Source organism: Salvelinus fontinalis, chromosome 1 (genome assembly GCF_029448725.1).
Source record: "Salvelinus fontinalis isolate EN_2023a chromosome 1, ASM2944872v1, whole genome shotgun sequence".
Lineage (NCBI taxonomy): Eukaryota > Metazoa > Chordata > Actinopteri > Salmoniformes > Salmonidae > Salvelinus > Salvelinus fontinalis.
The window spans coordinates 31,391,554-31,410,710 of record NC_074665.1 but is presented as its reverse complement, the minus strand read 5'-3'; the positions used below and the strand labels follow the sequence as shown (position 1 = coordinate 31,410,710).

The following is a 19,157-nucleotide window of genomic DNA, read 5'->3' as shown; positions in this document are numbered from 1 at the left end:
ACGGAGCAAAGCCTTGTAAAGCTGTACTAGGCTGGCCTTGTCACGCAAAGGCCTGTGGATTCTAATGTATGGGAAAGGTTGTGTCATTTTTCTCTCATTACAAAGAAGCTATTCTGTGTTCAGGTGAGATGCTACACATGAGTAATTCTGATAAAACGTTGAAATGTCAGGTATTGTGCGTGTACAGTGCATTTTCAATAATGTAGCATACCTTGCGATCGTTCTCAGATTCTCTGAATATTAGCTTCTCAACTTCATTGGTGTCACCTAGTCTGACCGTCTGCATGGTGGCAGTGGAGCACAGACTCTGTAGTGGGAGAGAGGAAGGAAGAGAGACGTGGGGGGGGGGGGGGTTAGTGGCAGGATTCACTACTTCTCATAGGATGGAGCAAAATATCATACTGAGGTAGATTAAGACAGGCTTGGATAAAACAAATGTAAACATGCATTGTGTAGTGTCAAAGGATAGCAATTTATCAAAGTACAGCAACAAAAGACGACAAAACAGTACATCTTTCTCATACACATATGCGCGCCCGCTTACACACACACACACACACACACACACACACACACACACACACACACACACACACACACACACACACACACACACACACACACAAATGTACACACTTGAAAAGAGGTACAGCCTACAGTACAGAAGGCTATACTGTATCACATTACTGATGCCCATTTTATATTCCACACACAGAACACATGCACACCACTATGCATTTCAATTATTTTTTAAGACCCCCCCCCCCAAAAAAGCTTAATTTTACTGTCCCCCTCGTATGTATTGACCTTGTGGACCGTGTGCATGGTTAAATTCCCCTTTGTGGACTCTTTTAACAATTAGTTAAACATTCGACCATCTGTGTTTGAAGACAGTTGAATGAGGTAATCCCTCAGCCAGTGGTTCCCATACCACACTGCAGGGACAGCAGCCTGATTGAAATTCAAAGCACAGATTAGTTAATCAGGTCAAGCCAATATAACGGGCCTTTAGACTGAAATGTCACAAATCAGTCTTGCTTGCTCGAAACGGCACACCAGATTAGAACAAACACCGAGCAGTAAGTGAAGTTCCCCGCCACCCCCCCCACCCCCCCTCAAAGCTGGTTTCTAAAGCCCTAACAAATCGCTCCATCTTTCACTCATTTAGGCCCTCCAAATACAGGGTCAATATGGTCCCCTGTCATCCAAATGCTAATGCGCTTAAGTGCGCTTAAGCAGCTTTGTTCAATGAATAGGCCAAAGAAACTGGAGAAGGGCAAGGCAGAGATACTTTCCCTGTTAAAAAGTAATTGTAGCCACACCAGCAAAAGACAATCCGCAAATGTCATTTTTCATCCAATTCTACGATTATTACAAAAAACGTACCAAAATGTCTCTCTTTTGGCATCTTTTATTGTTTACTTTGAACGACTTCAAAACGTATCGAAATCAAGCGAATCAGAAAACAAAATGGAGCCATCAGGTGAGCCTCAGGACATTTAAGCAAATATGTGTATTTATTTTGGGGAAAAAAGGTATCTTATTTAAATGAGCCTTTCAAGTTAGTGACTTGGTAGCAGTGTTTGGCTCTCGTTCTTCCCAACCGAAGCCCTTCTGTCAGCTTTGCAAATCCAAAACCCAGCCAAGCAGAAATCCCTGGCCACTTCAGGGCCAGCAGCACCGCCAGAAATCCCCACACAGCTTATTGGACAAAAAAACCCCCAGATATTTGAAGGACAGAAATGGCCTCTCCATTCACGGTCAAATTATTTCTGTAATCCAGTGAGTGTTGGCCTCGACCAAGAAAGGGTCAATGTTGCTTATCACTATACATGAATATGTCCCCATCGCAAGTGAAAAGCACACCTGCGCACAGTGTTTTGTACTCATTTCTTCTGAGAACGTAGCGCCATGAGATCGTAGGTCCACAATGCTGTCGCTTTTCTATCACACCTTTCGCCAACTGTTTCTGACTCTCAACCGAAGGTACAACAAGAAAAAGCAACAATGACACAATGTCATGTATTGAGGGGAAATTATTTCACTTGGCTTACATTTTTCTGAGTGAAACTATACCATTTTAGAGAAAACCAGTTCATCTGAGAGGAATTGTTTTTGAGAAACAAATATGTTTTTCAGAATAGTGCGCCTACAGTGAAAATCTGCCTAATTATGCAGAACAAATTATGCAACTTGTTTAGTCTACAATCTGCGTCCCCTACACACCCAGCAGTTTTGGTGGTGGTCTGTCCTCACAGTGGTTCAGGTTAAGCAGTTCCGTGGCCAGGCCTGACGTTATTGATTGATTCATTTATGTGTTCATTGGCTATGACTGATCAGTGAGTCATGGGAGTCTGAGGCGGCTGATTGTACGCCATTGATCACAGTGCGCTCCTTTGGCCTCGGAGAAAAACAACCTCCCTCTACTAAACCTCCTACATACTCTCTATAACCCCCCATCCCTAATTTAGATCAGCCTAGCCTACCGACCCACCAGCCCTTTGACCATTGCAGGGACCTTAGTCATGAGACCCCCCCCCCTAACCTAACGAAGAGGCAGTGTAAATGAGAACGCCATGCCGTTGCTTAAGTCTTATAGATAAATGCAGGACGGGACTGAAAGGAGAGACCAGGTGTTCTCAGATATAAGAAATTCAATGTAAAAATATATCCTCAAGCGAAGAAAAAAAAGGAGGACAGATGTTGACCACGAGTTAACCCAAGCTCACTGCCGCTAATTGTGGATCATGCATCTGGTAATAGGCACCCTGGGTAAGAGACGAGAGAGCGAGAGGGAGGCTCCTGAACAGAGCTCTCTCTTCAAGTAGGGCCGGTGGCTGGGCCGATCAAAGCGCCTGTCTTTTAAACATATTACATCTAAACATGCTCTCATTGACTCCCCAAATGATATTAACAGAACTAATTTGAGTTAAGCAATAGGCTTTTCATTTGATACATGAGGATGTGGGGGAAAATAAGAAAAATAGACTGGACAGCTGTCAGGGATGAGAAGTTTGGAAGGTAAACAAGTATGTACAGTGGGATGTCTTCACTGCATTCGGAACGCCAATAATCTCCAACAGCCCATACAAAGAGAGTCCCCGGCCCGGCAAAGATTTGCATCGTGGGTCACAGGTCAACACAGGAGACAGAGGGCCTGTTTGTGGAGGGGTTAGATAAGAGGTTGCCGCGGTGCATCTTGGGGGGATGGCGCTTGCTTTGGGCTTCAATGGAATAATCTCATCAGTGTCCGAGAAGGAAATGGGTGGTGAAAAGACCTCTCTATTCCAGCTGCTCTTTTAAGAGACAAGGTTAAAGCAATCTGTCCCACTTCAAAGCACAGGCACACCGACCGTCTCTCCCCTTCTGCTCCTGATCTAGCCCCTCAAACAGATGGAGGAGCTCTGCTGAGCCCAACGCAAACACAACACTGACACAACCAACAAAACCATGCCGTAACCCCCATTCAACCTAGCCACAACCCATCTGACACGCCATTCACACACCTAAGACAACCTACTGTATATTCAAAGCCAGTATCGCCCCTCTTGCCCCGATATACCTTCCATTCAGCACATCCAATACCGCGTGTAGACATGCATAACAAATCTCTGTGCATGCGGATATGGCAGTGTTTCCCAAACCTCTTCTCGACCAACCCCTCCAAATGCACAGACCTTTTGCCGTACAAGCACACCCGATTCAACTAATCGCCAAGCCCTTCATTAAAACAAGTGTGCTGGTTCTGGAATACGTTAATTAGGTGGAACAGCTGGAGGTACTCAAGGAGAGGTTTGGGGAAACACTGCTGTATTGGTTTCAAGATAGCACATCCCCCTGTATCTGAGGTAATATGTCTCGTCCTCTCCTCCACGCCCCAGTCCAAGGCTTGTAACGTCCCAGGGGTCCACGGGCATGACAGTGTGCCAGGTGACTGCCCTGGCATAGCAATGTGCAATGGTGGTTTTATTGGATTTACGCCAAAGAGCCTGGACACTCAACCCCACCACTGGGTGATTCCCATCCAGTAATTTCCCATGCCTACTGTTCCCTCTCCCACCATCCCCATTCCGCCCAATATAATAACCCATTGAGTGCGATTAAATCTCGATTTTTGAGGAGAGAGCGAGAAGCGACAATGAGTTGGAATATGGCCCTCGGGCCGCTGTTGCTTAAAGAGATCCTTCTCCATTACGCCGAGGGGGGATGGGGCAGGGCTGGCCTTTGTGTCACCGGGTGGGGGTGGGAGTGGGGGTGGGGGGGGGGGGGGGGGGGGGGGGGGGGCATTGTCACAGCATGCCATTATTTTCCCACCACTGTGTGAGGGGACTTGCCAACCCGCTCCTGAGTGGTGCCAAGGGTTGGCAGGTTTGCGCGCTCCTCCTCTCTTCCCTCCCCTAATCAGCCTGCACTGCATGCATGATTGAGACATCTGCCCTACCGGTGAGGCACTCAGATCCAAAGTGGGCAAAAACAAATGTCCTCCCCACCTGCCACCCATTACCCAGGGAGCCTTTAAATCAGGGCTGACCCTCCCCACCCAGCCTGCCTGGAGTCCAGCCAGAGAGCTCCACACACTCTCCCTGCGGGTTGCTAATTAATCCCACTAAACACAGTGGATTCATCAATGCCATGGATGAAAAACTAGGAGGGGGGATTTAACATGGGGGGGTGATAGTACACAAAACAGTCTCAGTAGGAGTAGAAGTGCTGATCTAGGGTCAGTTTTGCCTTTTATATCATAATGGATACGATTATATGGACAGGACAGGTGGACTTGATCAGAGATCAGCAGTCCTACCCTGAGACTATTTATTATGGACCCTGACTGTGGCTTTATCCTGCTACCCTCACAGTTAGCGCATTACCCTATTTCTGACCTAGACTCACACTAGACACCATGCATGGCCGTCTTTCTGGTCAAAAGAATGGTCGACCCTCCTCGCTGTCTCGCCTGAGCATTTCCCACCACACACACTGATACATAAATACACTCTCATTTCTTCCCATGAGCCACAGAGTGTGAGAGCTGAAGTACGGTGATAGCAAGCCGCACTGGGGGGTCTCCAAGTGCGCAACGCCCCCTCTCAAACGAGGTGAGGTAAAAGGGGTGCGCGAGGTAATGATAATGTGCCCTATTTATCTTGTGCATTATAACATCTGGGAAACTTCTCTAAAACAACGGGTGGCATTGGGAGGGGTGCCATTCTTGCCCCTGTCCTTCCTTCAGGGCCCTGCCGAATGTATTTGTCCTTTCCGAAGCATAATGGACAGGCCACAAATCATTCAGGACAACAGGATGGAGGGGTGGGGTGTGTGACTGTGTGTGACTGTGTGTGTGTTCGCCCCCCCTGGTATTTAACTCCTCTGCTCGCCCATTCTCCAGGGGCCCCCGCAGGACAAATTGCCCTGCTTAGTTGTCTTTGAGAGGCAGTGCAGCGCGTAGAGAAAGGGACAGGGCTGAAACACAGGGAACAGCCCCATAAAAATTCATCACTTTGACCCCACGACCTCACCCTTCTGGGGGTTCCAGAGTAGACTCACCCTGGAGCTGGGAGCAGGCACACAGCAGTACCCCCCCCCCACACACACACACACACACATATCACACCAACACACACAAATTGCTAATATAGCCAACTTTACCAACCTTCCAAACATACACTCATTCCACACTCAACATTATCTCATACACACTTGCGAAAGCAATGAAACAGACAAAACCTCCCCAATCACACATTTTACCACCACAATGGCTGACGATAGACTTCTCAACAGGAAAAGGCCACCAGATGCTTCATTGTGTGTGTATAAAGTGGTGGCAGTAAAGGAGGTTGGGAACGTATTAGGCAAAGTAAGAGGAGTCATTGTCTCAGGCCTGGCTACTGCCACGTTACTGCCACCTGTACAAAGAAAGCCTAATGAAAGATTTCATCTGAAAACCTCGGCCGGCCCACCTCCCCTCTGACACTTTAAGTCAGCAGTTTGAAACCAATCGCGGCAGATGTCCGCAAGGCTGTTTAACGCACAGGAGTTACTCTCCCGAAACGCAATAGGCCTATAGTCAGTCCCTACAGTCAAAGCCTTCCTTTCAACAGCTCGCCTGCCTTATTGGGATAATGCCTCATTTGAACGTTGTTCGATACAAGTTTCGGAATGGACGTCAATGTTTGTGCAATTAATACTTTTTCACATCTCAGAAGAAAACCTATCCTCCCAATGAAAAATACAACATGTAAGTGATATTGAAACAACAGGTGATGATTACTGTGTGGTACGACGTAAAAAAACATAAACAAACAAAGACGCAGCTTTATGGCAATTACAGATCCTATACACTCACTTAGCACTGTTGGGAATTGTATTTACTCACATATAATCCAAAACTTTTTGCTCATTCCACACTAGCTAGTGACTAATTTCAGTTAGCCTAGAGAGTGAGGTTGTGTGTGTGGAGATGGGGTTTGTTGTTGGAAGGTCAATTAGAGAATATTGGAGAGGTGATCACTGGTGCTCTATTAAAGAGACCAGAGGCTCTGCATGGAGTTCATTACCGCACTGATCAATAGCGATCCTGGCTGAACAATTAATGAAGCTCTAATCCTCCTGTCCCCTCTGGAGGGTGAGACCTGGGCTGTGTTCAGTAGGCACCAAACGCAGTGAAAACCGACTGACACAGGGAAGGACTAAGCTGAAATTGTCCAATACGAAACACTCCTTTATGTTTTCCGGTGCAAAAAAGAAAACTGTTTCAAATGTTCTCCGTTGCATGCTCTAATGAAGAGGGCAGGGCTTTAACCGCCAAACTACTCCAAAATTGGATGGCGCTTCTGTTGTCTAATAACAGCACACCTGCCTCAGCATGAAGGATAAAGTCAAACAAACAAACACATTTCATGCACATAAGTAGGGCCCAGAGAATTACTATTAGGCTTGAACTAAAACTTAATACAGGATTATAACTAGGGCCCTGGGTTTATCTACGTAGGTACTAAGTAATGCAGTCAGGAAACTAAATGAGACCTACGTTAAGTAAAGGAACTTAAGAGTTTATAATACTGTATTCAATCTTTTTTATTATTATATATATATTTTTTTAAAGGACCCCGTCACAATGCCTCCCCGGAGACAAAGAACAAGGATTCATTTGGAAGCTAGCGCCACCCTTTCATTTGTTTAGGGGCACCTAAACGATGCGGCTTGTCCGGCAGGGCGGCAGGGGAGCCCTGTGGTGTAATTCAGCCCGGCGAAGGGGAAAGTAAGGTATACAGAGCAGCCCTGCTACCCCGCGACGCGCTAGGCAACCATCTTGTGGGTGGGCTTTGTGATACATTTTACACATTTTTCATGACCATCCCTCTAGATGTGACCCCACTCGGGGTCCCTTTATGCCCCTGACAGCTCTGCGCAGGAAAACATGCTGCTTCTCTGATAGCATGAAATCGGGGAACAAAGACCCCCAGGGAGAGGAGAAGGGGGCCGGCCGAGGCGCGCTGTGCTCCGGGCCCCGCCTGGATCTGGACACAAACAGATGTTAGGACAGCCCAGTGCCTCTCAGCCTAACAGTCCCCTGAAAGGAAAGTCTTGTAGGTGAAATGGGCCTGAAATGGATTGTCTCGGGCCTCCTCTAAGACAAAGACGAGCACCTCCTCAAAGAGCCAGGCCAATATGGCCTTCACAGATAAATTACTGGGGGGCGTGGGGTGGCGGGGGATTGTAGAAAGAGGCCCGTGACTTCTCACTGTGCCACTTAAAAATGAGGCCTCTTAAATATGATGGGGTAATTGTCGGAGGGCTGTGAAAAGAGCTGAGAGACTCCTCATGTCACTGAGCAGAGTTGTTTAAAAGCCCTAGGTGCCAACGCTGGGTTTACAACTGTGCTACAAAGAGACACTCTGTGGGACCACCTCTCTATGACTGACAGTATCTATAGCCTATCCAACTCCATGAATCAGATCTCTCCATCTTCTTTGGATGGATATTGCATTCTTTACATACTCCGTTCAAACAGCATTAACTTCTAATTGGATATCTATCCCAGATGTTGATATGTAATGAATACGTTGTGCTACCGAGAAACTGCCCATGAAAGTAGGATTTGCTTGATATGATTGATATAAAATAGAACGGTATAAATGTTAACAACGTTAACTCGCAAATTAAGTTTGACTTATTTTGAGCTGGAACAGAGATGACTTGGAGAACTTTCACGGGGGGGGGGGACAGAACCTTATGTAAACTCCATCACAGGGTGGAGGAAATGGAATGGCTATGTGTGTGTATCTCTGTGTGTGTATGTGTGTGTGTGTGTGTGTGTGTGTGTGTGTGTGTGTGTGTGTGTGTGTGTGTGTGTGTGTGTGTGTGTGTGTGTGTAACCCCCTCCAGCACTGCATTAGTCAAACATAGACTGACATCATACAAGCAAGGCACTATGCACCAGGCACAAAGACGACCTTATCCTCAACAGTTTATGCCACAATTAATATGGAACTAAATAAAAACCCACTGTTAGCAGTTGTTGGGCTGCATGGACGGGCTCCATTTTTGACTCTGATAGAGGCGCGGATGACTCTGTGAAAAAGTGTCTATCTAGCGCGTTGGGAGACGAGACAAAACCGATAAGATCCATAGGGGCATTCATCTCATAATTCATCATAATAGCGCTCATCTTGTCTACAACCATGTACACTCAGACAGCCTAATATCGCCACACACACACATCCTAGGGGGTGGCAGCTAGGCAGCTCTAAGCTCATATGACAAGACTATATTAGAACATGCTTGTCTGTCTGCCTGGCCATGTGCGTTTAGCTAATATCCTCATATCCCCATTGTGGCGTAACCTGCCTTCCTGACCCAATTTAACGCCAAACCTTTCAGGGAGACTAGAGCTCCATCCGCTAGACAAATCGGCTTGTTCCTTTTCTTCGACCCCCCCCGGAGTGAAAAGCTTTCCTGAGCCGTTAAAGACGAATGATCAGTGCTCCGGAATGTTGGGGGCCTTGTCAGGAGAAAGGAGAGGAGGATGGAGAAAAAAAGTCCAAGAATGAGGACAAAAAAAACTCCTGCATTCAGAAAGAGAGCTAGATGGAGATTGGGGGGGGGGGGGAGGTGACAGGGAGATGATTGAGAAAGACAGGCAGAGAGAGAAAGAGTGAAAGAGGGTGAGTGAGCGAGCCAGCTGACAGAAACTTGGGATGAGAGAAAAAAAAAGTGTGAGATAAGTGTGTGAGGACATAAATGATAAAATGCGAATGAGAGAACTAAAGCCCCACTAGAGACTAAGAAGGTGGGGTAGCCAGAGTGACCAGCAGGTGTGGCATCATTGACTGAGGGGTCAATGGGGCTACGGCCCAGGCCAACCAAGGACCAGAGGCCACGACGCTACGGTCTGAGGGGGGCGGTGGGTGACCACTGGTGCCAGGCGCTGTCCTCACCCCCTGTCACACCATGTCATTTACCCCTGGCATGGCCGGCCCAGCTGCCAGCAGCTCCGGGCCAGTAACACAATGGCTGCAGCTCTTGTTGATGATGAGGCTGTTGTTGATGAGGAGGACCAACAGAAGCCACTGCTTGTTCTTCATTTGCAGTGTTTTTTATTGCGGAACGGCATCCTGATCAAAGCGACATCGCTCAAGTTCCTCCCTCGTCACTGAACTCTCGCTCTGTGTTTCCATTAGCATGGCAAGCAAACAGAGGAATAAGAAGGAGAGGAGAAAACAGGCTCTTTTGTCACAGGGGGAATAATCTCACTCTATCCAGATGGGCTCTCTCTCATATAAATGGGGCCTCTGTGATGAATTACCCAGATCATGAAGGTTTATCTTCATAAAGACACATCTTTGTCTGAGATACTAGCTGATAAAATTTGATCGAGAATCAACATCTAGTCACGTGACAAGGCCTCATTAAGGTATCATGAAGACCTCACAAATGTATCTCGTAATCCCTATTTTTGGATTACTGCAGGCCTCATTGTCAGTCATAATGTGGGTTTAAAAACCTAAGATGGTGCTGCTAAGAGATACAATGAGATTCTCAATGTATCACAACATCGTGTATGTGATAGAGATTTTGTTAAGTTTGGTTAAGTAGGAAACTCCCACCTGCTGTGGGATTTGGGGAGATAGTAGGCAGTAGTGTGTGTGTGTGTGCTCAAAGATGTGAATATGCGTGTGTGTGCTCAATCACGTAAATATGCATGTGTGTGGGTGCACATGTGCATGTGTGTGACGGCAGCCAAGGAGGGTCACAGTCCCCACAGTCCCTGGTGTCCAGGGTCCCCCGGAACAGAGGCCCAATCAGTGCTAGCCCAGTGGCTAACGGATGGATGGCCCCCAAAATTAATTAGCCTGACTAATGTAGTGTATACTTAATTACACTCCCTCTGTTTTGATTAATAGCAGGGCCCACGTTAGCACACACGCTAATCAAAGGCTGTGGCAAAAAGGGACCAGGCAGTGAATATTATTTACCCAGAAACAGGCTCGCGAGCCAAGACAGTGTGCATCAACAACCCTAAATGACTCTTTCCAGCCTAGTTGAAGAGAAATGTGTGTGTATCACACGAAGGCATAAATACATGATTACAGTCATGGAAGAACACATGCAAGCAAACACACACACACACTAGTGATGCGCGGGTTGACTTATAACCCGTAGTCCCTGCGGTCATATCCGCGGGGCGGGCGGGTTTAGGGTCATGAAATATTGTGGGCGGGCGGGTGGGTGGAGGGCGGGTTGAATAAAGAGAAAACAATGCATACATGTATAATTCTTGTGCAATTCATATCTATAGGCTACATACATTGAGGTTTTTCTTTCATTATTTTTATCTGGCGTTAGTGCGTAGCAAGCCTAAGCTTTAGGGCCTAACCGTAGCGTGTGAAATACACGCCAATTGGCAAACGCTTAAAACGCTTTCGGTAACTTGAGCAGAAAAAGTTAGCAATCCACTGAGGATTAAAAAAAAAGGACAAGTTTAATTAAATAAGAGAAAAGATGTGAAATGGAGAGTTAAAAAGAAATAGAAGGGAGGGCCAGAACAGTAGTGGTAATGTTGGGAAAATATTTGGTTATGTGGCAATTGAGGAGAATAGCAGCGCTGGCTATGTTGTGTCATGATTGTAATGTGCTATAAAAATTTGAGAGTCACAAGATGGGGACTTCAAAATGGCACGTCAAGGGAATTCTACTTACTGTTCAGATGGGTTAAATGGAATAGTAGCCTAACTGAAATCTGGACACTGACTGTAGGTCTATTGCAAGTAAGGCATTTCACTGTACTTGTGCACGTGACATTAAAACTTGAAACTTACCTCTCACAAATCCTAATACAATATTAACTCCTGCAGAATTAAGCATTTCTTGCAGTAAAATGATGCACCAAAAATTCTGACTCGGGAACAGGAGTGGAGAAATATGATTTCTTTCTTTCAGCATCTTGAGAGAATGAATGTGCAGTTACAGACCATCTGTAAAGGTGGCGGTGCTATCTTTATCAGCATCATAAAAACGGATAGTATTTCAACCACATAAAATATGCATCCAAGCCGAACTGAAAAAAACAAACATGTTGGGTCATTTTAACAGCTTTTCATTTCCTTAAAACCGGTCAAACTGATGTCATTTAGAAATTTTGCACGGAAATCTGTCCTGTTTGTTTTTTTTCCTATTGCATTTTCTCCCCCGGTGGGCTCACACCCTAAACATATTTGCTGCACGAGAGAAGCAGAGATGAAAGCAGAAAGAGCAAACAAACTTTACCGATGTCAACTACATTGAAGCATTCGTTCAATCGATTTATGACATTCTGGTGAGCAAGGGTTTACTTCGTCTTCTAAGGCAACAAGTAATGACAGAAGAGATGCTGCATGTATCTAAATATATACAAGTTGACTAACAAATAGCCAAACAAAATGTCGGACATTATAAGCAGAAACATAGGTCTATCTAAAAAGGCCTGTCAAAAAATCGTTCAGCCAACTGACTATTCAGCACATTTTCTATAAATCGCAGGTTAGGGTCGGGTGCGGGCCTAATTTTCATATACACATATCAGACGTGGGATCAAGTCACAAGCAAGTCTCAGGTCACAAGGTCCGACTCTTAAGTCTGAGCCCTAAGTAGAACGAACGGGTTGAGTCAAATCCAAGTCGGGCATTCCAAGATAAAGTCGAGTCACAAGTAAAAAATAAAAAATCTCTACGTGCTATGATTAGTTCAATTACAAATCTGTATATTTATTGAGTCTACCAGACTGCCCTTTTCATAATTTTTTCTACAACATATTTTGATGAAGTAATAATTCATTTGAACAAATTCCAAACGCAAGCTTCATAACTAAATGATAGACTTCAAGCAATTTTGACATAACAAAAGACAAGTAAGCCTATGCTAGTAATTGGTGCTCGATGCCCCATTGCTGGTGAGCTTACAAAGTAAACAGTTAATATTCTTGATCACCAAACCATTTTTGGAGCTGGACATGTATGGCAATCCTTTCTCCCAACAATTTGACATTTGAGCTGCACCCGATCCAATAGTTGAACAGCAAATCAGCAATCTGTTCGCTAACTCAGTGGTTCTTAAACTTTATGACACACAAACCCCAAAAAGCAGCGGCTGCGGAAAATGTAGCCTGTCATTACAGCCATAAACGGCAACGCATTTTCAAAACGTAAGATACAGAAATAAACTGCGTTTTACACCTGCGTTATCAGCAGAAAGTCATTCATGTTAGCAGCCAATATCAGGTAGGGATACAATGCCACTTCTTTGGATTACACAGAACAAGCAGAATCATACGGCCTACCAACCTGTATGCAGCAGAGGATCGGATGGAAAGCACGGTCTTTCTGCACCACACACTATCACTATGGAGGGCTGCATGTCCACAGAACACTCGTTGCCAAGTTCTTCCTCACAAATACTGCATTTAATTAGTCAGAATGGTCTTAGATCATCATCCCATAATATTGAAGGCAGCGCGATGTTACAGCTATCTTATATAGCCAGTAGCCACCTAAACTAGGCCTATTAAAAATATGAAACTGATCAATAAAATTGCCAGGTAGCCTATTATTGTTCTGGCAAAGATGCCTCTGTAGTAGATTTCTAAACTGTATTTTATATGGATAATATAAATCTAGGCCGATCCAGTGGCGATTTTAGCATGTAAATATTGGTGGGGCACGCTCAAAGAATGTATTTTAGATGCATGCCAGCAAAGCCACAACACAACACTAAACAATACATTAATTGGACTATAATGGTGACAAATGGTGCCCACAAACTGTTAGGGTCTACATAAAGCTGTCTCAACAGCAGAGTCCCAACACTTTACCACTGTTACACCTGGCGATCAGCAGAGCCTATGTCTGGCAGCGAAACAGTTCATTCAGCCTCATTTACTACCTTAAAAAAACATAGCTGATATGGCTGGCTTGCTTAAACAAATGTGGTTTCTACTGACAATTGAGATGTACAAACTATGGCATTAGGGGACGACAAGCCTATAAGAGGCAATCCGTAATTTAGATTAAGAAATTAATGAGCGAGCTAGGACGGACACAGTCAATTTAACTATTTGTTCAGAGCTTTTGAAATGTACAGCGACAGAATTCAGAACATGGGCTGTTCTTACAGTATTCTCCCTGTACACAAAGTCAGAACCGCAGGATAAATAAAGGGGGCATATAAGCAGACAATGAAAGCTCTTACAATATTTGATGACATCTCTCTAAAACAGGCTATTGGATACATGTGCACCCCCAAGTCAGAACAGTAGGCTAAATTATGAGTGGAAAAGGGACCAAATTATTAGGGTGAGGCACATGGTCTACTAACGGCTTACTACACAACATAGTTAGTATTACTTTCTTAGTAACAGTATTCATATCTCCCTGGAATATTACATAATTTACGCCACAGCATACAAGACATATTTGGACTCACCTTGTTGTGCTGTGCTCACTTGAACAGGTCCTTCGTTGGTAAATTTTGTCAAAGTCTGGCATCCTCTGGATTTATGGTGCTTTCAAGACAACTGGGAACTCGGCAAAAACAAGGTCGAATCATGACATTAGTGTTCTTCAGGTCATAGCTCTAGAAAGAGAACAGAGTTCCCGACTTGGAATTCCGAGTTGGATGACTGTTCAAAACGTATTTTCCCAGTCTGAGCTATTTCTTTTCCCCTCGAGTGCCCAGTAGTCTTGAACTCACTGAAGTCTGAGATTTCCGAGTTTCCAGTTGTTTTGAGCGCGGCAAAAGTCAAGCTGGATTGACAGCATGGCCAAAGTTGAATGTTTATCCTTTGAAGCTTGTAAAGGAGGCCCTTAAACCCAGACTTGGACCACAGATATACTCCAATGAATAGCAGGCTAGTAATTGCTTAGCAATGCTTGCAGTCAGCCACTGATTCCTTCCAAACCACTCGTTGTTGAATTTGTCATTTACAACTTGTTGTGTAATGTTTATGTCCAATGACCGTTGAGCACCGATACATTTTATCTATAATTTCTCTTCTCTTTTTATGACAAGGATTGAAAAGGATTTGCCAGTAGATTGTCGACTTGATTCATGATGACTGCAAGCTTGCTACAGTTGAAGTAGGAAGTTTACATACACCTTAGCCAAATACATTGAAACTCAGTTTTTCACAATTCCTGACAGTTTATCCAAGTAAAAATTCCCTGTCTTAGGTGAGTTAGGATCACCACTTTATTGTAATTGTTAGGAAATTGCTCCCAAGGATGAACCAGACTTGTGGAGGTCTACAAATATTTTTCTGAGGTCTTGGCTGATTTCCCCATGATGTCAAGCAAAGAGGCACTGAGTTAAGGTAGGCCTTGAAATACATCCACAGGTACACCTCCAATTGACTCAAATGAGGTCAATTAGCCTATCAGAAGCTTCTAAAGCAATAACAACATTTTCTGGAATTTTCCAAGCTGTTTCAAGGCACAGTCAACTTAGTGTATGTAAACTTCTGACCCCCTGGAATTGTGATACAGTGAATTATAATTGAAGTAATCTGTCTGTAAACAATTGTTGGAAAAATGACTAGTGTCATTCACAAAGTAGATGTCCTAACCGACTTGCCAGAACTATAGTTTGTTAACAAGAAATTTGTGGAGTGGTTGAAAAACGAGTTAATGACCCCAACCTAAGTGTATGTAAACTTCCGACTTCAACTGTATAAACTACAAATGGTAGACTATATGTAGCCTATTAAAATATTTATTAAAAAAAATATTTTCCCCATTCAGTTTCACACTGGTGAGTTGCGACCCCCCAAAACCTTCTCCCAACTGAGAACCACTGCGCTAGCTCTCCCGACGTGTTGAACGGCAGTTTGCTGGTCCAATCAGAGGGCCGAGCGTGCTGCTGCTACTATCTATGGCTGCATGGAGAGTAATTCATAATTCAAATGAGTGACAAAACGTTACAAAATCTGACCAGATCATTTCAAGTCATCAGTCTCAAGTTAATGTTAAGTCTTGAGGCTCCAAGTTATTTTCTATCAAGTCGAGCCTCAAGTCATCAAATTTGCGACTGGAGTCCGACTGGAGTCCAAGTCATGCGACTCGAGTCCATGCGGATTGGTTATGAGCAATTGCGGGTGGGTACAGGTGTACAAACAGCTAACCCGCGCATCACTGACACACACCCATGTATGCCCCCCCCCCCCCCACACACACACACACACAGACTCACAAACATCTCAAGATAGGCCAGTGTAGAGGCACACTGTATTGAGAATATGTTTAGAATATGCAAAACAGAATCACACATCCATCACACTTTTCCCTGGCATGGGCCATATGCTGTAAAGCACCACGACAAAAATGAAATATTTATTACTCTGCTTGTAATTAATGAGAATTTTTACAATATTCATTTGGAGTGGGTCATAGTCAACAGACCCACCTTAAATTTCATGCTGCTCAAGTGAGAGAAAGGCCCAGGACAAAGCAGGAAGATTGATGCCTGAGCCATCCCCTGCCATCCTCCTGCTCTTATCTCTAGCCACAGGGGGCTCTACCAAACACTTCCACACGTCCTCCAACCTGGATCTCCCTCACACAGGGAGCGGTGGCGCGGTGAGAGGCCGCAAGCCTAATGAAATCTGCACATGTAGCGGCCAGATAAACTCCAATTAAAACAGGCACAAGCTATGTCATGGGGACAGTAGATCAAGTCAGCAATTAACCTCCGCGCTGACCTCCATCAATCCTTAAATTGGAGGGGCCGGCCAGAAGCGCACAATTTCTGCAGATATTAAATTTACATTCTATAAAGTTTAATTAGGAGGGATTTTAAATATACTGAGAGTCCAGGCACGGAGCCTGGGCCTGTCACTGAGCCTCTGTGATTCACAGCCACTGGTCCCCAGGGGTCCCGGACATCCCATGCATCTCTTCTTCCTCGTCTCTGCCGGACCGTCTCAACACACAGGTGGTTCCTCTGCTCCAAATACCTTCTCTCAAACATACTGTACACACTCAGCACAGTATCTACTTAAAACAGCAGTAATATTGGAACATAGACACTATTCTCCTTGGAACCATGACAACTTGACAGCTCCCGAGTGACGCAGCGGTCTAAGGCACTGCATCTCAGTGCTAGAGGCGTTATTACAGACCCTGGTTCGATTCCAGGCTGTATCACAACCGGCCGCGATTGGGAGTCCCATAGGGCGGTGCACAATTGGCCCAGCGTCATCTGGGTTGGGGTTTGCCTGGGGTAGGCAGTCATTGTAAATAATAATTTGTTCTTACCTGACTTGCCTGGTTAAATAAAGGTAAAATAAAACATACAACCCAGTGCACTATTAAGAATGCAGTGGTTAGATTTCAAGCAGTAAACAGAGTGTAATGGCATACAATTGGAAAATGGGCACCCACTGCCCCATCCACCGACGAGCGCTTGGGTAGCCTCATTCCTCCACATCTCCCTGGCTGGGCCCACCTCTCCCTGCACCTCTCCTGGCCAGTCAGAGCAGGAGAAAAGGACCAGGGACAGAGCGATGACACTGGGGAGACCACCTCCAGGGAGCTCAACCCCAGCATTAGTCTCCACTTGGCTGTGTCCTTTGTCCCCCGGTGAAAGGCCCAGTGAATGGGGGTCAATTGAAGCCAATTCCCTCTGTCGGACACAATTAATGGAGAGCCCAGTTGGGAGGGGGGCTGGCAACAGCCTCTGGTTACTGATCCTGCCGCACAAGCATGACAGGAATCCGCCACCTGTGTCCAACCCTGGGACAATGGGGTATAGGACATTGGGCCTGGAGTGTAGAACACCACACACACAGACACAGCAGACTCAACCACAACCACCCGCAGGGCATGATGGGTAAAGGGGAGGGTCTGGTGGCTACTCTCATTGCAGCGGGTTTCCATGATGACATTCAGACAGAGCGAAGCATTGTAGCTGTAGTGTATCGCAACTAGAGAGAAATACAGTAACAGTCAAAAGATTGGACAAAACTATTCATTCAAGGGTTTTTCTTAATTTTTTGCCTTGTAGAATAATACTGAAGACATCAAAACCATGAACTAACACATATGGAATCATATAGAAATAAAAAAAGTGATAAACAAATATACAGTGGGGAGAATAAGTTTTTGATACACTGCCGATTTTGCAGGTTTTCCTACTTACAAAGCATGTAGAGGTCTGTAATTTGTTATCATAGGTACACTTCAACTGTGAGAGACGGAATCTAAAACAAAAATCCAGAAAATCACATTGTATGATTTTTAAATAATTATTTTGCATTTTATTGCATGACATAAGTATTTGATACATCAGAAAAGCAGAACTTAATATTTGGTACAGAAACCTTTGTTTGCAATTACAGAGATCATACGTTTCCTGTAGTTCTTGACCAGGTTTGCACACACTGCAGCAGGGATTTTGGCCCACTCCTCCATACAGACCTTCTCCAGATCCTTCAGGTTTCGGGGCTGTTGCTGGGCAATACGGACTTTCAGCTCCCTCCAAAGATGTTCTATTGGGTACAGGTCTGGAGACTGGCTAGGCCACTCCAGGACCTTGAGATGCTTCTTACGGAGCCACTCCTTAGTTGCCCTGGCTGTGTGTTTCGGGTCGTTGTCATGCTGCAAGACCCAGCCACGACCCATCTTCAATGCTCTTACTGAGGGAAGGAGGTTGTTGGCCAAGATCTCGCGATACATGGCCCCATCCATCCTCCCCTCAATACGGTGCAGTCGTCCTGTCCCCTTTGCAGAAAAGCATCCCCAAAGAATGATGTTTCCACCTCCATGCTTCACGGTTGGGATGGTGTTCTTGGGGTTGTACTCATCCTTCTTCTTCCTCCAAACACGGCGAGTGGAGTTTAGACCAAAAAGCTCTATTTTTGTCTCATCAGACCACATGACCTTCTCCCATTCCTCCTCTGGATCATCCAGATGGTCATTGGCAAACTTCAGACGGGCCTGGACATACGCTGGCTTGAGCAGGGGGACCTTGCGTGCGCTGCAGGATTTTAATCCATGACGGCGTAGTGTGTTACTAATGGTTTTCTTTGAGACTGTGGTCCCAGCTCTTTTCAGGTCATTGACCAGGTCCTGCCGTGTAGTTCTGGGCTGATCCCTCACCTTCCTCATGATCATAGATGCCCCACGAGGTGAGATCTTGCATGGAGCCCCAGACCGAGTGTGATTGACCGTCATCTTGAACTTCTTCCATTTTCTAATAATTGCGCCAACAGTTGTTGCCTTCTCACCAAGCTGCTTGCCTATTGTCCTGTAGTCCATCCCAGCCTTGTGCAGGTCTACAATTTTATCCCTGATGTCCTTACACAGCCCTCTGGTCTTGGCCATTGTGGAGAGGTTGGAGTCTGTTTGATTGAGTGTGTGGACAGGTGTCTTTTATACAGGTAACAAGTTCAAACAGGTGCAGTTAATCAGGTAATGAGTGGAGAACAGGAGGGCTTCTTAAAGAAAAACTAACAGGTCTGTGAGAGCCGGAAATCTTACTGGTTGGTAGGTGATCAAATACTAATTGTCATGCAATAAAATGTAAATGAATAACTTAAAAATCATACAATGTGATTTTCTGGATTTTTGTTTGGAAAACCTGCAAAATCGGCAGTGTATCAAAAACTTGTTCTCCCCACTGTATTTTATATT

At 45.2% G+C, this 19,157-nt stretch overlaps 1 protein-coding gene across 2 annotated transcripts in view; it reads right to left on the bottom strand.

Annotated features, from left to right (window-relative positions):
- Positions 1 to 19,157, bottom strand: part of LOC129853084 (inositol polyphosphate-5-phosphatase A-like) — a 204,860-nt gene that overhangs the window by 32,286 nt on the left and 153,417 nt on the right. For both annotated transcript variants that reach the window (XM_055918782.1, XM_055918773.1), the window contains exon 10: positions 212 to 307. In XM_055918782.1, coding sequence (XP_055774757.1) covers positions 212 to 307 — 96 coding nt within the window. The remainder of the gene's footprint in view (positions 1 to 211; positions 308 to 19,157) is intronic.